Raw genomic sequence first — 21,862 nt, 5'->3', positions numbered from 1 at the left:
CTCAGGGCAGAGATGGACTGTGATACTTCTTAACATGTTAAGTCATTTTGTGGGCATTTGTGATGATAATTGTGCTTCTTGTGCTTTCTTGTAATGTTTTATCTTTTCTTTTTGGCACTGTATATGTGAAATTTCTCACATTTTGTCCTTTTGTTCATCAAATATTTCAATTGATTTTGTGAACAATAATCACTAAAGGATGTAATGTCCACATAACTTGTTACATAAATAAATATAAATAAAGCGAAATGTTTTATGAAAAAAATCACACTGGTTACGTAACTTTATGCACTTCAAGGATCTCTTTGGACACGTGCAACTGTCTGACTGTTGTACTGCTCATCGTGTTTTATGCCACTTGCAAACATTGCAATATTTGCAAGTGCATTATGCTGCGGTTTCTTAATTTTATGAGCACCTGGGAGACATCATCCTCCTCTGACTCCTGCCTCTGGTATCAGCATCAACCCCACCAGCTCCATCAGTCTCCATATCTGTGTCTATCTTGTCATTTCACCACTGCAGCGGGATTAGGAAACTGCACTGAGCATGCTCACAGCAGATGCAGCCTGTGGATGGAGCAAAGTGGAGGGATGGAGAAGGAGGAGAGAGGGGAGGAGGGAGGATGTTTGAGAAGGAGCCACACAGGAGCTGCACACGGCGCTGGGCTGCTGCTTCAGCTTTGAGAACAAGGGCTGTAAAGAAAGAGTTGTCATTGACAGCACAGATGGAGCGTGAAGGTGGATTACAAATGACTGGAAGGTCAGATTGTCATCACCAAAGGGGAGAAAACATTTGATAAGGTAAAGAAAATGAAACATTTTAGTATGATGGAATGGAGTGACTGTTAAAACGGAAAAATATTTAACCCCCGGAGAAGTCCTGCTGTAATACGACAAATTTTATCACCATGCATCCTTTGATAATCACTATACTTATGTGATATAACAACATCAGAGTAGAAATGTAATTTTGTCATCTTTCTTCCACCTTTTTAAATGTGACTATAACCAATGAGTTCATCTGTCATTTTCCAGAGACTCTTGGACGGTGTGGAGATGTATGCCTTCTACTCCCTTTTGGTCTACATCTTCTACACTGTCTTCAAGAGGGAGGAGGAGGAAGCCTTGGAGGGGGCGGGTGGATCTTCCTCAGGCGTATGTCTAGCCACATCATGTCCAACCTCGGGGGTTGTCTTGTCGGGAAGAACATTTTTTTTTTTGCCGGGAACATGCATGCATCAGCCTATAGGCTCCCTCATAAAGGCTGTACAGATTGGTGTTTTCATTGCATGCATGCCTTTGTATGCACTGTGTAAATATTCTGTGTGTATGTATTACTGTCTGACCCTCATTAATGATGCTGTGCTCAGGAGCCAAAACCTGTTTCCATGGAAACAGGGAGCAGGAGGAGAAATGGCCACACCCCCAAAATGGGAAAAAAAGCTTGTGCTAGCCTTAGTGAATCAAGTGAGTCCTCAAATGGCTTTTCGGAGAATTTTTTTTTTAACCACAAAATAAATGTTGTATGATAGAGGTATGATGCATCTGTTGTCTTAATAGTTTCTCCTAATTGATTAATTGATATTTTTTTGTTTATGTGATGTCATCCAGGCAGTAGCAGTGACAGTGATGAGATGAGTGATGAAGATGAGGATGATGGCCCAGACATCCCAGCATGCACTCCTCTGGCTGCCTTTTTGACTTTCAAGCAGGAGGCTGAGAAGAGGAGAGCCTCCCAAGTTAATCTGGAAACAACAGGAAAGGTAGCACGAGTGTGTTATCGTTTTCACAGAACCCACTTGATGCAGCAACATAAATTCCACTTCCCGAAATAGGTGTCCTGCACTGTTACTGATCTTTGCGCGTGTGCTTCTTTACTGCACAGTTGGCAGAGTCTCCCCTGGTGGCAGTGATGTCCCACTTGCTGAGTTTTCTGGAGCAGTACTCTCACTTCCAGCAGCTGCAGCAGCAGGTCGACCAGTACCGGGTCCAGCTCAAGAGGCACCGCGTCCAGCACCGCCGCCAGATGAAGGCCCTGCGAGCCTCCTACCGCCAGCGCCTCCGGGACAAGAACAGCATCATCAGCAGCCTGGAGGAGGCCATCAGCCAGCAACAGACCCCCAGCCCACTGAGCGAGGGTGAGGGAGAAGGGAAAGGGACAAAGGAAGAGGAGAAGGGGGGTGGTAAAGGGGGAGGGAAAATACGGTTCTCGAGTAATGGTTTTCCATTACCATGCAGTGGGTGTGAGGATGATGAAAAAACAGAGAGGTAGAGGTCATGGGTTTTTTTCCAATAACCACACACACAGATTAGATGGGCTGGTGTGAAGAGTGGAGCAGCAAATTGCACAGGGGACAAAAGGTAGATTCATGACATGAGATCATCTGATGGATAGAGGGAGATGAATTAGCAGGATCATAAATAAAGAAAGCCACTCTCACATGCTGGTTATAACCCACTGGTTATGTAATATAAATGAGAAAGATTTGTGTTCTCATTTGCAGTCCAGATATATAATTTTTTTTTTATATAAAAATGTGAACATAATTGAGAAGGACAGAGTATTTAAAGAGAGGGGAGACAACAAATGATGTTTGAAATGTATTATTAAGGGATATGAAGTATTTCAGTTACATATTGTGTTTTTGTTTTTTTTGTCCACTTACCCAGTTCTAAAAACATGAACAAACTTTTAACAGAAGAACACAGTCAGCAGCAGAGGAACAGACTGATTAGATTTATAAGTGTGTTGGTGCGAGTCATTCTGCTTTTGTGATGTCACAGAGGCCCGACTAACACTGTACAGCTTCAGCTAACCTGAGAGTTTTAGATGTGTGTGTCTGCTGTGTTTCAGCTTTGACCAGATGGGTCTTTGACCTCAGAGCAGACAGGCAGACCCACCAGCGTCACTTTCTTCTCTCCGTCTCTGCTGTGCATATGTTCAGCTTGTAAACAAGCGCATAACTGCAAGAAACTGTAGGCAGATCTCTGACCTTAGGCTGACTGGTGCAGCCTTAGAAAAACACGTCAGTGTGTATGATTGCATGCATGATAACTCAAATTAGGTCTCTGTGTGTTGGCATGTTTAAGCAGAGGATGTCACGTGTACTAACAGTTGCTGGACAAAGATAGATGAGTGTGTGACGAGCGTCTTTGGTTCTTGTGTAGTGACTCTGTGACTCCCTGTCATGAATAAAACACGGCTGTTAGTGCAGTTTTATTCCCTGCAAATGCACTTACAAGGTCTGGCACATGTTAGGTGGCACGTGTAAACGTGTTGGCCTAAAAATAGCCTGAGGCTCTTTGGTGTGTTTGTTTGGTAAAGCGCAACGTGCAGGTTGAAATGTAGTGATACCGTGCGTCTCAAATTTTGGCTGTGGTGTGATCTTTTATTCAGTGTATCATTTAAATGAATGGTTTGTGCTCTATCAGGTGGACAAAATGGAAAGTTCTACGTTTACTTTGTCGTCGTGTTTTTCAGTTGGAGGAAATCGTTTTTATGCATCATTTCACGCTGCTGTTTTAAAATTTTCAATGCTATTTCAGGGCGTCTGCAGACTTACGGAGGGCATCATGTGTACATTTATACATGATGCACAGCTGTAGCCTCTCCTCCTTCTGTTTTTTTCCTCTCTGGCACCACCACCTCTCTCCGCACCATTGTGACACAGCTGACCTCACATGGCGTGTTGATAAAATTAGCATGAAGCCCTGCTGAGGAAAATTAGAGGTGACAGAGCCTGATAAATCATTGAGGGGAGGAAAGTGATTCAAATATTGTTGGACATGATGCTCAGGTTCCTGTTGGACAATAGAGGACTTCGAGTATGTTGTTGCATCTTAGAAACTTGAATCTTGGTTCTGCACTTGAGCTAGGCTGCACATGATAAGATGGAGTAATCCCATTGAGGCCTAATGTTAATTTCCTCCAGTGCATGGTGACTACGTGGTGCGTGAAAGAGCTTTTAAGTGCATCTTTAATGTTCATTAATATTACACTTGCATGCAAGCTTTTACATGTGCTGTGGAAAATGCTCGTAAATCAAAAGATTACATATGGAAAACAGGTCAAAGGAAGTTCAGAGGTAATGGAGTGGAGCTATTTCTGACTGGCCTAATATGGTTACAAAGATAACTGAATATGATTATTGATGATGTTTGTTTTACTAAGCCTGATTATAATAATAACAGCTCTTCTTTTTGTCTCCCAGGTGAGTGCAGCAGTGATGCAGCGACACAAGCCGGGGTTCACAGGCTGGTGGAGTCCCTGTATGGCCTGCAGGGAGAGAGGAGTAAGCTGAGAGGAGAACTCCGTCTGCTGCACTCACAGCTGGAGCAGAAGGACAGAGACAGACACTCTCGTATACAAGCCTTTCAACAGCAGGTACACAGCTGCATGTTAGTTTGCTCCCCACCTACACCCATTTTACAAGACTGAATGCTGCCTGAAATCCTTAAATAATTGATCCAATTTTTCATTACAATATTGCCCAAAATTAATTGTAACTTTCATTAGAATTCATATTTCAAACATACCTCAAACTATTCAAGAATATCTTCATAATTGTAGTATGCCTAACAGGTTGTATGTTATTATGGATATTTGCTAAATGGAGACATCATGTAATGCTGCTGAATCTACCCGACGCTGCCGTTTTGACCAGGAGAAAAAGAATGCCAAGAATATTCTTGGTTAGATAAAAGTTACACATAAAAAAAAAATAGCCGTGCTACAAATGTCAATATTCTCTCAAACATTTTAACCAGATCTGTAACTGTTCCAATTTTGCACAGATTGATGAGCTCAAGAGCTGCATCGAGGAGCGTGAGGAGGAGCTGTCAAGGCTGAGAACGTCCACTGTAAGTGCTACAAACTATTGATTCAATCATTTCCCAAGTCTTGGTCACTTCCCACGTCATCAGCAACACTCCCACACAGACTTATTACAAAAATGGTGCTATAAATACCAAGCAGCAGTCAGCTTAATGCCTTAATTCTAAATTGATGAAGAAACACTCAACTACAAGGGCAAAAATATGAGGAAATCAAAGGTAAAAGAATTTTGGTCTTGATTTATATCTGATTGTTAACTGGAACTCAGCCTTATGTTGCATTTCTTCAGGGGGCCACGGACTCAGAGAAGCGGGTGCTGTGTCTGTCAGCAGAGAACGAGAGTCTGAAACAGAGCCTGAGCGTTACCCAAGGCCTCCTGCAGCAGCTGTCAGCCATTCCCTCCCAGTCGAGCAGCATGCTCATCAAGGTGAGAGGCACCAGCCAGCAAAGCTGAGAGCTCACTGATGTGCCACTAAGACAGACATTAAGCACAGCAAACTCACTTACACGCGTAATTTACCTGTTGTTTTTTTTTTATGCCCTGTTAGGAAAACGAGAACCTCCGCAGCAGAGTGCAGCAGCTGGAGATCTCCCTGCAGCAGCGTGCTGAGCAGGTGTCACATCTGGAGCGACAGAGTGAACAGTGCGAGTGGAGAAGAGGTGAAGAGCTGAGGAAACGAGAGGACAGAGTGAGAGAGCTGCAGCTGGAGTTGGACAGAGAGAGAGGCAAGGAGCCAGTGGTGAAGGTAAATCTGATCCTTAAGGATTTATCAAATGGGTTTGAGCGATGACGAGCAGCTGATGAGCTGTAAATGAAATGATAATATTGCTTTGTTGATGGATTTCAGGATGAAATTTAATAACTGGAAATACAACAATGTTTATATTTGAGGTATTTTGACAATATCTTTTTATGTTTTTTGGGAGAGCATGACCCCAACTAAATGTATTTTCTCTGCCAGTATGTCACACAGACTGTGGAGGTGGAATCACCATCTACGGTTAAACAGCTGAACAAAGCCAGACAGAGGAACGAACTGCTGACCGAAAGGCTGTCCAGTCAGAACGACCGCTGCAAACAGCTGGAGGAACAGATCAGAAAGTCAGATGAATACAGCTGTAATCTGCAGCACAAGGTAACAAACAGAGGCAACAGCATTCAAAATTAGTTTTGGCATCAATTTTTATCTTTCAAATTAGCTTTTGAGTAGATATACATACAAAAATATCAATTTTGATTAGCATGAGTCATGTAACTTGTGTTTTTAGATCAGCAGCACCACGCTTGAGCTAAATTGTAAGGGGAACCATTCTACAGGCTTTTGACAATAATGCTCTATAATAATGCCTAATATCCATCAGTACAGAAATTATTCATGTTGGCTGCGGGCCACCGAGAGTCATGAAATCTGGCAACAAATTACAGGTTCTCCTCCGGATGCCATCAATTCTGATTAAAAAATAAAGAGACAGAACTGACAACATCCTAAGTAGAAAATAAAGCTCATGCTGTTCAGAGATCAGATGATCAAATGAGACAAAATGAAAAGCGGACTGAGGATGTTTACACATTGTTGCTGCAAATTCACAACCTTGATCAATTTCCTTGACAGATGAACTAATTACAGAGCTGAACCTGCACAGATTGGAGCAGTCGAGTTGACAGACTGACAAAGTGCTGTGCTGAACCTTTTACAGATTGCGGCGTATGAGCGAGAAATCAGTAAACTGAGGGAGGAACTGCTGAAAGAGATCGGCCACTTGGAGGAGAGGAAGGAGGAGGCCGTGAAGGCTGCTGCCACCTGTTCAGCAGAACACTTTCAGAGCCTGCAGGACCAGTTCTTCAGTGAGTTACACCAAGTCATTTAACCCCCTAAAAAAAGACAGAAATCTTGGTTTCTGCACACAAGAAATTTAAAGAAAAATGTCAGATTGATTTGAGTCTACATGGGTTTTTCCTTTCCAGGTTTGCAGAAGCGTCTGACAGCGCTCCCTCCGACTTTACGCTCCATGAAGACAGACTACACCAGTCTGAGAAGCCAAGTACAAAACTTTTCAGAGTTTTATGGAGTAGCTATCAATGATGCAAAAAAACAGGTACGTACTGTGACGTCATTCCTCGAAACCTGTGTTAAAGGGACGGGTCGAACATCTGACCCAATCAAAAATCCCAGTAGACAGTTTTGTAAATTCTTTTGTCTTTGGCAGATTTCAGCAGCTATTAGCGAGATGTCTGAAGCCAATAAAGATCTCCTGGAGAAATATAGGAAGGAGGTTGCACTGCGCAGGAAGTACCATGAGCAGCTGGTGGAGCTCAAAGGTATAAAGAATGAAAAGATCAAATTCGCTGCAGGAAATAAAAATCTGCTTCACTGACTGAGCCTGCTGTTTTTAGGCAACATCCGCGTGCTGTGTCGCGTGAAGCCTGTGCTGAAGGAGGACCAGCACGAGGAGGGCCAGTCTGCTGTCGTGACGAATGACCCCAACAACGAGTCTTCCCTCACCGTGCTGAGCAAAGGAAAGGGTCGCATGTTTGAACTGGACAAGGTCTTCCACCCGCAGGCCACTCAGGATGAGGTACTGACAAAGACACGCATATGAAGGAAATATTATTGTAGCAAGAACTCTGACCCTTCATTTGGGTTCATCAGGTCTTTCAGGAGATTGAACCTCTTGTGACGTCCTGCATCGATGGCTATCATGTCTGTATCTTCGCATATGGACAGACAGGCTCTGGAAAAACCTACACTATGGAGGTATACGCTCTAGTTTTACAGCATGACTGGAAGCAGAGAGTGATATAAGACACTGATTATTGCAGCGCCTGTTTATATCAAAGAGTGTACAATGCAAGCGAAGTATCCTTTGATTTCCAGGGCAGTGTGGAAAACCCAGGCATCAACCAGCGAGCCTTGAAACAACTCTTCAATGTGATTGAAGAGAGGAAGGACATGTGGTCCTACACTGTCACTGTCAGCTCTGTGGAGATCTACAATGAGGTGCTAAGGTACAGGACGCTACATTATTTTTCTTTTGACTACAAACGTCGTGCTACGGATCGCGACGGACATGACAAAGTGGGTCAAAGTTCTGCCTTTCCTCCCATTTATCTGTCCCGTCCTTGCGAACACATTATCCCAGGAACACCTTGGGGAAATTAATTCAAACTTGGCACAAACATTCACTTGGAATAGAGGACAACATTTTTGTGGTCAAAGGCCACTGTGACTCAATCAAATATGTTTGTTGCCATAACTCGTAACCAAATCCAGAGCAAAACCTAGATCTTTAAAGCATCGTCTCCTGTCATGGCTACAAATTTGTGTTCTCAGAATCAGCTTTATTAGCCAAGCATGAGAACGCATAATGATTCCTCTTCACTGCATATATCATTTATGAGTCTTGACAGATATGGATGTAAACTGCTACTCGACTGGTTGTACCGCCCCATGGCATACAACCAAGTAGCAGTGATTCCACTTTCTCTAGAAAGTGTTTTAGCTAAATAATACTGCTGGTAGATGGTCATAGTCATTCTTTGTTTTTCAGAGACCTGCTGAGTAAGGATGGCGAGAAACTGGACATAAAGATCAACCCGGACGGAACAGGACAGCTGCATGTACCGGGCCTCAGGGTCATCGAAGTTAAGAGCTTTCAGCACATTAAGAAGGTGACAGATGTTTGCCCACTTTTGTTTTTATTAACACCCACACTGAGACAGTTTAATGAATCACAGATTTGCACTGATGCCAAGTGATTTTGTGTTTATCAAGATTTTAGCCACAGCCCGAAGGAACAGGATCACCTTCGGCACTCAGATGAACCAGCACAGCTCTCGCTCCCATGCTTTGCTGTGCATCACCGTTCAGGGCACCGACCTCGCCTCCGGGTCCAAAACCACGGGTCGGTCATGCAAGCGTGTTCTCCTCCCAGAGGAGAAAGTGTCTGATGGGCTCTTTATTAATACATATTGTAAACATAAGGGGCTGAGGGCTGTAACTATTAGTCATCCAGTGATTTCAACATGCTTTACTAATCATTCACAGGCAAGCTGAACCTGGTGGACCTGGCTGGCTCGGAGAGGGTATGGAAGTCTGGTGCAGAGGGAGAGAGGCTGAAAGAGGCCCAGAATATCAACCGCTCCTTGCTGGCACTGGGAGACGTAATTCAGGCACTACGAGGTCGGCACACTCACATCCCCTTCAGGAACTCCCGCCTTACATACTTATTACAAGACTCCCTGGGCAAAGGCAGCAAAACTGTTATGGTCGTGCAGGTGAGTTTACGGCTTTATTTACTTCCTGATTCACAACCCTGTGGTCATTTACAGTGAATGTCACTCATTATTCTATTTTAATTGTTCTACTATAGGTGTCTGCTCTGGAGAGTAATGTGGGAGAGACACTGTGCTCTCTTAAGTTTGCTCAGAAGGTGTGCAAGGTGGAGCTGGGTCCTGCAGCCAGGAAGATCGAATCTGGTGGAGGACAGTGTGACTGACCGCCTTGAATCACCAGGAAGTCACGAATGAATCTGTCAGATTATCACTCAACCTACCAGCCGGTCATAACGCTACCAGATCAGCAGCAATCCTACTCAAGGGCTAAATCTGTGGAGGTCTGTGTGGTACCTGAATGCCAACCCGCAATTGAAATTAAATACTAAGGATATTTGCCTCCTCTTTGCCATTTTCTGCTTCTGTTAAGTGAGAACCCTTTATCATTAGGTGATCTGCATGTAGGAGTATTTATTCTTCCACTCTGAGTGCCAAAACGTCCTCTGTCATCAATCTAAGATTTAATGCTTCTTTGAATCACTGCAACTCACATTTTATGAAATACAAAAATCCAGGATATATCATTATCATCATCAGTGATCAACAGTGTTTAGAGTTGCATCATGTTTAACAAGCTTCTGGTGCCACAACATCAAAACTTGTTTTTGCAGTATTAATCATCCCGCTATAAATGTCTGTAGTTTGTGAGCGTCATCGCAGATGTGATATATTTTTGAAGGTTGTAGTGTGTAGGAATCTGTTCTGTTGCTAAAGTTTGGGCGATTAATCATGTCAATGACATTTGAGTCACATATTTGTGTAGTATTTGTGAATTTCAGAAGAGCAGGGACTGAATGCTCCGTTTCTCTTTAGAGCCTCGATTATTTGCCTTTTGAGAGAAGAGGAAAGCTGTTGAAGGGAGCAGGTGGCCTTGTATGGAATGAACTGTGCAATATCCTCCTCCTGGAGGAGACAGTTTGGGCCCACGTGGACAGAAGATGCACTTTATTGTGAAGGAATGGGAGCATTTCAGTTTAGGTGCTTGTAATAGATAGGCTATCACTAGTGAATGTCATACCAGCTGCAGTTTATTGTTCATAAATGTTCCTCTATTTATCACCTATTGAATCAAAACTAACTTTTGACTCAAACGTAGCAAAACATTAATGTTGCAGTAACTACCATGAGTGCACAGAGGTCACTTAATGATGAGTAGAGTGAATTTTCAGATCATTTTCTGAATAAATATTATGTAATTTAAAAAAAAGTGTCTTTTATTTTGTTGGATGCTGAGTGACAAAACATTTAGAAAACAATTAACCACAACATCCAAGGTTCAAATCTGGCATCTCATTTTCCTGTCTACAGTACCCCTTCAAGCAGAGCTTTCTATTACAGTAGAAATGTTGATATCGGACAATGTACCAAATCATTTGGGCATGAGCGCCTTGTAGAAATTTAGGATTATTATTGTGTCTCCTGATTAATTTAATACCACAATTTATATTAATATTGTGACATTAAATTAATTTTAAAAAAATATAATAATAATCAGGCATTTCAAAAATCCACATTATTTTACTTGATCATATAAAAAATACAACATATCGGTGGTTACAACACACCTCAATAAACCACATATACATTATGCACTACGACATATTTATATGAAATAGTACAATGAAACAAGTTATGAGGACCTGTTAGGAAACATGACTTCACTCCCTGCGCGATGAAACCAGTACAATCCCAGTTAACCGATGCCGTCTCCGTTTAGTCTCCTTTGTTCTGTCCCATCATGGATTTAATCGGAGTCTCCCTCCGCCACTCCGATTGCTCCCACTGCTCCCGCCAACTCCTCCTCACTGCCTCGCAGACGATCCCCTGGACGGACACATAAAAACACTCAGTCGACCTGACACATTCACTCACTGCATCCTTAAACCGCGAGCTTCAATTATGAGTGATGAGGGTGTCGATGCAATTTACTAAGTATCCCTTTTACCTTGAGTAAACTGTGCAACAGAGCAGTACTGGCATTTGTGAATACCTGCTCACAGATAATACACTCTGCTGGCAGCAACAGAGTTACTGGCACTGCAGAGAAAATAACAATCCCTCCAGTAAATAGTAAGTAGAGCCCACTGTCATGTGTTTATTTACGTTCAAGTGCAGCTGTAATGCTCTCGGGGAGTGTACAGAGGACTGAAACCAAAATGAAAGACGTGATTGCTGCGTGTGCATGTTCACATGCCAACAATTTCATGTGATTCAATAACTCAAGCATCTTAACTGTAACCACAGTTAATTATTTTTACACAAAAAATGCCTTCCTGTACTCTAAATGCTTTTAAATGATGAGTGCGAAATCTATGTCACCCACTAAAAACAAGGGAAAACTCCTCTGTCAGTGAAACCTGTTTTGCATTCTCCTGAAAAGCATATACCTATTTTTAGGATGTGGATCACACATCAGTGGAGGAATCACACCACTTATTTTATCAGACGGCTTTGAGCCTCCGGAGAGTCTGGAAGCCACAAAGCAATTAGCCTAATAATTCCCGCCCTGCTCAGGCATGGTTATCTCTGTGGCATCATGAAAATTCTGTGATTAAAAAGGCAAAAACATAAAATAGGAAATACTAACGGATGAGCTCAGCGATGGCTCTCTGCGTTCTCCTCTCCAACTTCTCCAGCTTCTTTGCCACGTCACGCTTTAGATCCCTAAATTCAGAATTACAATGAAAAGACAGTCAGTACCTAAATATCTTAAAATCATACAAAGATTTCATGCACTACACAGTTTGGAAAATGATTTTGAAAAAAGGTTTTACCAGTCTGGTTTTCTTGGGGCAAGGTTGGCCAAATCCTGAGGAGAGAAACCAGCTGAATGTGGCAGCCAAAGACATTTCAATAAAAGCAAATGTTATTTGGACTGAAAGGAGCACTCACCACTTCTTCAATGATGGGCTCTGGATTAGCTGCCTCTAACTGGTCTTTTACTTTGTCTTCCACTGCAAACAAAGATTGTAGTATTCAAAGTATTCGAGTTCATGTTTACTCCACGCTTGTTTATGAGTGACGAGTACTCACCTGATGCAGGTTTGGCTTTGGGCACCTGCCTCTCCTTCAGCTCCTCATCCTCTGGAGTATAATTCCTCAGTTTCAGCTCTCTGGGTGCAAAAATACAGAAGTAATCCAAGTTTACTTTTCGTGGCAGTGAACGACCACACTGTAGAAAGTCCAGGAGGTGGCAGTGTGGGCAAATGTATTCCACCATAGATTTAAAGAGCAGAGAAGACCATCTGCCACCCCTACACAGCTGCCATCTAATGTCTAAAGGAGGCTGGGTATAATGTGTCCCTTTATTCCTGTGAACACGTCTGATTAACATGTTCCACCTGCTCCTGGGAACAGATTTGAGGAGAGGCAGCAAAACAGCTGAGGAATGCTTTCCTTGATGTTGAATTACACTGTCTTTCATCACATCCCTACACAGAGGAATTCTTGGCAAGCTTAGCTGACATCTCTGTAGATTGTATCGAGGGTCCAGAGGCAGAGGTAAACTATTGTCTGTCCCAAGCACGGACCGAGAGAGTTATCAGCTGTTTTGGGCTTAACATGGGATTTGATGTGGAGCTGGGGAGGGTATACGCTCTTGATACATTCATCACAGCCCTGCTGCCAACAGACAGACCGATGCCTTGTATGGGCATGGGCAGGAATGCTAGTCATGCTCTGCTGTTGGCTGACTGAGGGCCACTCTTAGTTCACACATCTCTTTCTCTGCCTCCCGTATATCAGATCCCAAAGAGGTTGCTTCAGTGGGGCGATATACCGGTCTCATCATCAAACTGAATTCTCGTGATCATTTTACTGTAAACAAAACAAACAAACAAAAAGGCACTTTATTGCATTTATCTCGGGTGAAATAAAATATTCTGAGCAATTAAAATATGGCTTTAATTGAAACATTGTTACTATAATAAATGAATATAACAACCAAAGTTAGATTAAATAAATGGTTTAAAAAAAAAAAAAAAAAAAAAAAAAAAAAAAAAAAAAGTAGGAAGACGCAGTTACCTCGTGCAAAGTATTAAATGGCCAGAAGGCATTTCAGGGGCAACTACAAGTCATCATTTATCTGCCTTCAATGGATCATACTCTGATGAAATAAACAGAAAGGCTTTGAAAAACAACGTGTCATCAAAAGTTCTTCCTCGGGTGTCTTGGAGCCGAGGGATCATCGGGCCGACCACATCAGTGTTAGTATCCCCAGTAACCCTCTCGCTCCCCTCATCTTCAGACACCTCTCTACAATGAACTCTGTATTAAACAGGCATAAAAATGCTCAGAAATATTCTTCTATCGCTGAGAAGCATGAACATGTTTAGCATGTTTCATTCTTTGACACCGTGAATATGCAAAACAATCTCTGGTCAAAAGGTGGTGCTAGATGATGGAGAAAAATTCCTATGTTCAATGCATGTCAGGTAAATTATTGTGACACTAGAGAAAAGTGCAAATCGAAAAAATGGACAAAGTTTCTTCTGGGGACCAGACAGAAGGCCAAATTTTATGACAATACACTTGTTAGATTTTGATATTTCTTTTTGAGAAAGAGGGATGTTAGGGAACTTCCGACCCACAACCTGTTGGTGTGAGACAGAAGTTCCCTAACATTACTAAAAAATCATCCGAGATGGAAACAGTGATACTGAAAAACATTGTCATCTTAAGTGCTACTGTGAGCAGGACACAAAACAGGACAAACAGACTGTGCATGTATATTTTCTGCCTTCAAAGGTTTCCGTTCTTTACTGTCTCATAGTTTTATACTTCCAAACCTTTGGAGTGTGTTTACACATTTCCACTTCAAGTACGCGGTGGCATCAAAGAGAGCCTGTGATGAATTCAGAGCACTGACCCAAGTGTGGCCCTCTCAAAATGTGAGAGTGAACTGTGGTTCTTGGGGAGTGTTCAAATGTTTGCACTGTTATCAAGCTACCCGTCGCATTCACCACAGTAAAAAATAATTGCAGACAATTATCAGCCCTTTTTATTTGCATGTGAGATTGTACACACTAACAATAATATTTCAGAGGAATCAAACTTCTTTAAAGATTAAATATGTAACGGTTCTGCTGGAAAATGTAAAAAAAACCCGACAAGACCTTTGTTCTATATTTTGCAGAGCTGTCTTCTTAAATGATCACAAATGTTTCTGACATTGTTCAAAGTGACATCTCTAACTTCAATCAAGGTAACGATCAGTTTTTATCAGATTGCTTGTCAATGGCATTATATCTACTTTACCCCCCCCCCCCCCCCCCCCCAATTGTTCAAACTGTAGCCACGATGGTTTGGCGCGCACTGGCTATCGGGAGATGTCTAACTGCAGCAGCAAACAATTAGGTTTCCATGGTGAGGAACAGCACTTCTAATTCTTTAAGTTTTGTTTCCGTCATGTCAAATAAACTACATTTATTTCATGTACCATTATCACTGAAGGAGGCAGAGGAATAATTAACATAAGACACACGAGTAGGAGCGAGGACAGCGAGGAGAGAGAGAGAGAGAAGCTATCCCTAAATGCGAAGCTACAGATTGACTTTCGTCTGCAATAGTGGTTGTTTATCAATTAAGACAACAACTCCCGTGATCCCACGCTTCTCCACAGCATCATCAAACTCCATCTTCTGTTATTGCTTTGACAGAGTGGCAGAAATTACATACTGCGCTTTTAATCTTATTTCCTACAGTATTTCAAAGAATTTGAAAGTTACTTACCTATCTGAAAAAACAACAGCAGCCCTAACAACACCTAACAAGATGTAACATGAAAAGCTCCATGATCTGGTTGGTGCCTTTGGTGGAGTAGGCTTGAATGGAATGTATGACAGCACACAGGGAGCTGGAAACTTTCTGGACATGATCCATTTATTTTGATTATGTGGAGCTTCCTGTAATTTAAATGGGACTAACCTTGAGACAAACATTTGGATTTGTTTTACGCTTCCATGCTTTGGTTTGGCAATCTGATCTCCTCTGAAATTTTAATGTCAATCATGAGATACATTACACTCCCACACTGCTACAGGTGAGTGTCCTGACTTGGCAAAACACAGATCAAAATACCCAGAACACATTCGACCTTGATTCCCTCTCTCTCTTTGGTTTAATGTCTAAACTGGGCTCTTAACCCTACAGCTATTTTCATTTTCATGAGAGAGATCTGTCCTGTTGGACTGGAGGAAACACAAGGGCACTCCCTTTGTGCCGTCAGTGCACAGTCATTAAATATAAACAATGGAAAAGAGGTCCTGTAGGACAGGAAAGATGGCTGCTCCCTCCTACCAACGAACACGCAACGTGGAGTAAGCTGCAAGATATTTGAGCAGCTAACAGCACGAGGCTGTGATCCAGCCCAGTGTAAAAACTGCATCTCACAACCTGCACTGAGACCTGCACTGGTGTTTAGATAAAGGCCAGATAAAGGCTCTGATAATGTACTTCCACGTTAGTTTCAGTTCCGTTTGCATAGCTTCAAAGCTTCCAACCACAGGGGGCAAGCAATAGTGAGCAACGACTGCAGAAATGTTTTTATAAAAAAAAATATTCAACAAAATACAAACAAATTACATTTGTGGGATATGAAGGGAACCCACCTGTGCTTCTCCTCAGTAGTCTCCTCTAGTGCAGCTTTTTTGTTCTCTGGCTCTCCATCTTCCTCATCTTGCCCCTGAAAGAATATCAGCACACAATCATTAATTACTTGAATATAGTATTTGGTATTCTCACAGTACAAACAGCACTGTTAAATCTATGGACTGGCATTAGTAAACACTAAACTGAATTCTGTCCCAATATATCACTCAAATTAAATACTGAGAAATCATTAAAAACTCAAAACTTATTTCAGATTATGTTTATGGCTTTTAATACTTATTATATAGTTTTCATGAAGGAGAGTGAAAGGAAGTGTGGTGGTGGGGAAGACGTGGGTTTTTTTTTCAGGAAAAGGTATGCATCAGGTCATTGTGGATCTGGTGCAATAAAGACACTTGGCTAACATTTGAATAGACACACAAAAACTATCGGCTTGTTTTGTTCCATCATTTGGGAGTCAAATAACACATTTACATTTCAGACACTGGCCAGTTTAGGAGCTGCAGTTTGGGAATTTTGAGAACTGGGTTTAATCAATTAGAAAAATAAGACCAGTAGTTTCTAGCTGTAATAATAAAAGAGCCTAACATGTTACCTGTACTCTAACCCTAAAAATGGAAATAGAATTGCAGAAATTCAGAAAATAATATTGGCCCACAGTCAAAAGTTGTAACAAAGGATATTGAACCCCTCCCTGCTTGCATTTTCCTAAAGAGGCTTCCTGTCCATCTGCTCAAACAATTCAGGGTATTGACTCATTCTTGAAGTGCAGCACAAAAAGAAAACAACTTCAGACTTAAGGAATGTTAACATTCGTTTATCAAACATTGCTAGCAAAGCTCGTACGCGTCTGTTCAAAACCCTCAAAGAGAAAAACATTCTGATCTAACTGCCAAAACAGTGGCATGCACATTGAACGGGGTTTCCTGTCGCAAGAATTCACATCCAGAACACAAAGACCGTCACAGTGGAGCTGAATGATTGCGTAATGTCTAAACGGTCTGACAGCAGACAGCAGACCGACTGAGGAACAGCTGAAAACTGCTCTCAGAGCTGTAGTTCAAGAGCCAACGAGTGAGTTCGGATTCAATTTTATCCTGCACAATTATCATGTCCAAAATGATCTGAGTAAACAGAATTCCTCCTTATAATAAATGATGAAATTTAATTTGTTACACATACCTTCAACTTAACTGCACAGTGTGTGGTATGACCACAGGAAGTGCTCTTCTCGTGTGTTTGGTAGTGAATGCAAGACTTTTTTTTTTTTTTTACAGATTCTAAAAGATTTTTTTCAGCACGTTTCATGAAACTGAATTATCGGCATATTTTTTTCTCAAACCCTCTTTACAACAGCAAAAGTCATGTTTTCTCCGACTAATGTTTTTCTTCCACCGTAATGCGAAGCTACTGCATTTCAAGATCAAAGTAAATGACTGTGCAAATGTTGCCCAGCTGAACACAAAAATATCAAATTTCTTGAACTGCCATCACTTATTAAAGATGAATGTCTTCATCGACATAACGAAAATGTTTATTTCTTTGGGTTTGTTAGGTTTCTTGTGAGCTTTTGAAAAATTCCAGACGTTAAACGTGTTGTACATTCAGCTGTGGACAGAGATGTTGCAGAGAGCACCTGAAATCCCGCAATTTAATGCACCGAATTTGTGGAAGAAACAAAAGCAAAAAAAAAAGCTGAAACATTCCTCAAACAACACCTGTTCTCATGGAGATCTTACATATCTGGTTAATAATGAAGAAACACTGAACAAAAGACGAACGTGAGACAAAAGTAATATGATTCATGGCACAGTGAGACACTGAGATCCTTCAACAACAACAACAAAAAAGGAGACAGAGAAGATCAGTATATGTCAATGGCTGCCTCCACCTGTCTCATCCTGTACCTGTTTCTTGTCTGCTGGCATCAAATGATCATGAAGCCAGCTGATGATGACTGAAGCTGCTCATATTGAGCCCAAAATGCGTTTTTCATTGTCGTAGCAGATTAAAACAGAATTACAAACATTGTGCAAGGTGAAACTTGTGCCATTGGGCTTCTGTAAAAAAAACAGTCCACGAATAAACAGGTTCACTGTTTGAACTAAACTTGAACAAAGATATTAACCTGAATACTTGACGGGGTTACATTAAGTAGCTTTGAAAATTAGCACACGCAGAAATAATAGGCTAACAACAACAACAACAACAAAGGCACAGAAACAAGTAAACATTGAACTTAACTAGATCTGAATTACATATCTAAACTTAAATCCCCTGACAGCACAACAAAGCCACGAGCCTGATCCGACTTGCTTAATGAACGTGCTGACGTTAGCTACAAGCTAACTCGGCTAACTTTTCCTCATCAGCAGAGCGACGCGTTTTCTTGGCGGCGTGTTACATTTATCAGAAACTGGACAACGGCAGACAAGAAACTTACATGAAGTTGTTTAACTCTGAGCGCTTTTAGCCTCTCTTTTCTCTTCAGAGCCTGCTCCTGCAGCGACCCAACATTTTTTTCCATGTTTACACGCCGCTCGATTGAATCTGAAGTCCATTAGCGGTCCTGAATGAGGACGTAAAGACGTTCATCGAGCACATCGATCGCAGTGGCCTGTTGCTTGATCATGTGATTTTGTTGTGTTTTGTTGACATTTTTTTTTCCAGATCAATAACTGGACTGATTGACTGTAAAACATTATTGTTTAAAAACATAGTTCCTATTTCGGATAATGAGATTTTCAAAAATGTATAGTCATATAGGCTAAGCTTAAGAAGGGGTTTTATGTTGGATGTAATGGCACACGAAGCAATCCTTGAATTGATTGAACTTGAGTAGCGTACAGGCTATTTTTTCAAAACGCCTATTTAACCCTGCTTATAGTCTATTAACATGCCTATACATTATAACTAAATGAACATCACTCATAGGACAGACTGGTACACTGTCCCGCCTGCTGATGGTCACACTGTCCGGCCCTGCTTGGGAATGTAGGCCATTCCCATGGTAATACAGCTGCCTTGAGCTTCACTGTGTCCATCCTCGTAATGGTCAGCATTAGTGTATGCCAACACAAACCTGGTTGTGCTGTAGATGTTCTTAAGGTGATGATCATCAAAGGATGACACCTACAAATCAATAATATAGCCGCATGTATGTTAGTGGCCTGAACTCCTAATACAGATAGTAGTAGTAGTAGTAGTAGTAACACAGATAGGAAAAAATAGGCTATCTATATATTGTAAACTATCCTCTCAATGTAGTCTAACACTACCAAGTCCAGAGATAACGGGCCTTTTTAAAGTTTTGCACGATACTGGGAAAAAGACTTGTTACGTGATAGTTAACAAGTAAACATCTGATAAACTCCAAAAATATGATGCACAGGAGTCTGAAAAAAAAAAAAATCACCAAACTAGATAGAATTGCACACATAAACCTGTTTTATTTAGATGTATGTTTTAAATTAAAACAATAACAACTGTTTATAGCCTACTGACCTGATATGTCTTATGCAACAATAATAAGGATTTTTGAAGGATTGGATTTTATGTGACGTGTGTTATTATTCTGAGATAAATGTAGGCTTAGTTGCTGTCCCAAACTAGGTTTACAATACAAACATCCAGATACTTGATATAGGGGCATGCATTTTCTAATCAACTTCTCAGAAAGAGACCATCCTTCATAATTACCTTTTACACTTGTGCACATTTTACTACTCAGAATTGGAGGAATATTTTGAATGCAAGACTTTATATCAGTATCATTCTGTGTAAGGCTCCTTACGTTCTCATTCGGATTGCAATAAAACGGTGCGCAAGAACATGCTAAGGCATAAGAGGAACCTTGAGAGTCTGCAGTTCACTATTTGTGTCTGAAGACACACTATTTGTGTGTCTTTATGCTATCAGTAGTGAATCCTGCTGCTGTGCAAAATTAGTTTCATTCTCAGTCTGCAGATGTTAAATGTTTTTGATTATATTTTATTGTATCTTTTTATATTATTATTTTATGATTTATTTTTTTTAAATATATATTTTCCATTATCTTTATACATCATCTCATGTTGCAGCATTTAGAATCATTTTGTGTTTCATTTGTTTATTTTACTTTTAGAAAAGCATATTTGACCATGTCAATATACATTCATCACTTGTGTCAGCCAGAAGAGGCTGCGTTTATTTGTGTGTGTGCCTTTAAGAATATCAGCCTACCTGTAAGCATGATCATCAGTCAACTCTGCACTGCATTTCTTGTCTTGTTATAGAGTCAGTCAGGAGTTGGTGATAATTTGCTGTCGCTCATAGCACATCATGCAGGACTGCACACTTCTACTGACTGAATCTATTTGGGCAGCGGAGTAATTTCTTGGTCTTGAGCGGATGGCATCTTTTGCTTCCGTGGGAACTCTCTCCAACAGAAAACGTACAGCAACAAGCTCGCTCTAAATGCGGACATTGGTGTGTCTCTAGACATGCATTTCCACGCATTTTTGTTCCTGGCTTTACAGTTTCGCCAGTGATCGCACCGTGGCCACATTCTCGTCGGCATGTTTCGCCTGTTCGTGTCACTCTGAGAACTTTGCGTATCCAGGCTGGGAGCACTTTTTCATTTGGATTATTCTACTGCGCCTGAATTTGCCGGAATGGTTCGCAGGAGCGCGCCGCGTCCTCCTGCCTTTGGGAAACAACTTCAGACATCCCTGGCTTTGACCATTTGCTCACCACTTTCATGATTTTATAAAACGAAAACCAGGGAGATCATGAGCAACCACAAGGGCGGCGGAATGGCATCGAAAGAAAAGCTGCATGAGCTGTGGATGTTATATTACACGAAGGTGAGTGCAAGTGCGGAAGAGCTGAGGGTGACACCTGTTGTTGCCACAGGTCTGAACTTTATAACACGACCCGGTCAATACAAACATGATCAGTCGGTGTGATATGTGCTGCATTGACGCTGTTAACACACGTGTATGTGTATGTGTGTGTGTGTGTGTGTGTGTGTGTGTGTGTGTGTGTCTGTCCCATGTCTTTGGTCTTAAATCGTGGTTATATGAGGAAGTCGCCTCTTTTTGCCTGGTTGTAGTAGCGGTTTATTTACCTAGTGGTTGAGGCTGCTTTGTGCAGACTAAAGAAGAATATCATCTCATATCGACTGCGTCTCTGAGCCTTTTAAAAGCAATTACTAAAACTGGTATTTAAAGCCGAAAAACGCACTTATTGTATTGCGTTAGATCCTGTACCTGCGACGCAGGTATCATAGGTTACTTCCTGTTCCTGTTCAGCTCTCTTCCTTACTTAAAGCGTGTGCTTTTAAACCACGATGGGATACATATGTTATTGTTAAAATATTATATAAATAGCATTACTGTATTTCTCTGCGGTGCTGTAAAAACCTCACTTAATTTTGCTCTATCTTGAATTGAGTGCTAGACTGTTTTGTGTGGTAGTTTGGACTCAAATGTTGCTCCGTGTGTGTGTGTGTGTGTGTGTGTGTGTGTGTGTGTGTGTGTGTGTGTGACTGCAGCTTAATTCTCTGGATGGTCATTAAAGTGTAAAGTCTTGGTAATACGAATGAAAACAAATTAACAGTAAAAGATAACATGCTTTCATTTCACATCTCTTCTTGAAGGACAAAGACAGTCTGGCTGTGAATAAATTATTATTATTTAATGTGATTGCAATCTGCTCCCATGCCTGAGGACAGAGAAAACAAAAGGAGACTTCTTTCCAAGTTTGCATGCACTGTATGATCACTGCAGGCAGAAAGACTCCCCTCGTATCATCACAGCAGATCTAAAAGGGCTGCTCTTTTGACAATGATAAAGACTTCCACATTGTTCATTCTCTATCTCACTGAATGTTGTTTTAATTCTACTACTAAATGTAGTCCCAATCTGGGGAAACACCCGAAGACTTTAAAGAGGGGAGAAATCAAAAAGTGGAAAAACTGAAAAAAAATTCCCATAATGCATCAGCAGTAAATGTGTGCGTAAAAGTGTATTGCCTCTGGCATCATTTATCAAAGTAGTCATTGTGGTCAGTTTGGGCATATCACAGAGGAAGCGTGTTTCTAAT

The 21,862-nt window shown here is 41.3% G+C and overlaps 3 protein-coding genes across 4 annotated transcripts in view; 2 read left to right on the top strand and 1 right to left on the bottom strand.

Moving 5' to 3' along the window:
* The first annotated feature begins 619 nt into the window (after positions 1–619).
* Positions 620–10,376, top strand: LOC138194298 (kinesin-like protein KIFC3). The gene is made up of 20 exons (XM_069142926.1): positions 620–803; positions 1,038–1,157; positions 1,373–1,469; positions 1,614–1,765; positions 1,888–2,140; positions 4,214–4,386; positions 4,797–4,862; positions 5,126–5,263; positions 5,385–5,582; positions 5,799–5,972; positions 6,535–6,682; positions 6,803–6,933; positions 7,045–7,156; positions 7,232–7,413; positions 7,488–7,592; positions 7,713–7,843; positions 8,386–8,506; positions 8,610–8,739; positions 8,883–9,112; positions 9,208–10,376. Exons 2-20 carry the CDS (start codon positions 1,059–1,061, stop codon positions 9,331–9,333), a joined length of 2,766 nt encoding a protein of 921 aa, XP_068999027.1. The 5' UTR covers positions 620–803; positions 1,038–1,058; the 3' UTR covers positions 9,334–10,376.
* Positions 10,366–18,344, bottom strand: ccdc12 (coiled-coil domain containing 12). The gene is made up of 7 exons (XM_069142927.1): positions 18,222–18,344; positions 15,778–15,851; positions 12,203–12,282; positions 12,062–12,123; positions 11,944–11,978; positions 11,757–11,833; positions 10,366–10,993 (listed from the first exon to the last, which is right to left on the bottom strand). The coding sequence occupies exons 1-7, from the start codon at positions 18,303–18,305 to the stop codon at positions 10,914–10,916; spliced, it is 492 nt and encodes a 163-aa protein (XP_068999028.1). The 5' UTR covers positions 18,306–18,344; the 3' UTR covers positions 10,366–10,913.
* Positions 18,345–20,057: 1,713 nt separating this feature from the next.
* nbeal2 (neurobeachin-like 2) overlaps positions 20,058–21,862 on the top strand; it is a 36,088-nt gene continuing 34,283 nt past the window's right edge. For both annotated transcript variants that reach the window (XM_069142925.1, XM_069142924.1), the window contains exon 1: positions 20,058–20,622. In XM_069142925.1, the coding sequence (XP_068999026.1) occupies positions 20,548–20,622 (75 nt within the window). In that variant the 5' untranslated portion in view covers positions 20,058–20,547. The remainder of the gene's footprint in view (positions 20,623–21,862) is intronic.

Source organism: Embiotoca jacksoni, unplaced genomic scaffold, assembly GCF_022577435.1.
Source record: "Embiotoca jacksoni isolate LCO1_2020_lvr unplaced genomic scaffold, fEmbJac1.0.p SCAF_11, whole genome shotgun sequence".
NCBI lineage: Eukaryota > Metazoa > Chordata > Actinopteri > Embiotocidae > Embiotoca > Embiotoca jacksoni.
The sequence above is the reverse complement of the archived record's forward strand: the minus strand, read 5'-3'. Positions and strand labels throughout refer to the sequence as shown.

Coding starts and splice junctions, on each gene's coding strand:
- LOC138194298 (XM_069142926.1), top strand. CDS start 1,059: ATGTATGCCTTCTACTCCCTTTTGGTCTACATCTTCTACACTGTCTTC. Junction 6,683..6,802: donor CCTGCAGGACCAGTTCTTCA/GTGAGTTACACC, acceptor TTTCCTTTCCAG/GTTTGCAGAAGCGTCTGACA. Junction 7,414..7,487: donor CGCAGGCCACTCAGGATGAG/GTACTGACAAAG, acceptor TGGGTTCATCAG/GTCTTTCAGGAGATTGAACC.
- ccdc12 (XM_069142927.1), bottom strand. CDS start 18,305: ATGGAAAAAAATGTTGGGTCGCTGCAGGAGCAGGCTCTGAAGAGAAAA. Junction 12,283..15,777: donor ACTACTGAGGAGAAGCACAG/GTGGGTTCCCTT, acceptor TTTTGCACCCAG/AGAGCTGAAACTGAGGAATT. Junction 10,994..11,756: donor AGCCATCGCTGAGCTCATCC/GTTAGTATTTCC, acceptor GTGTCCGTCCAG/GGGATCGTCTGCGAGGCAGT.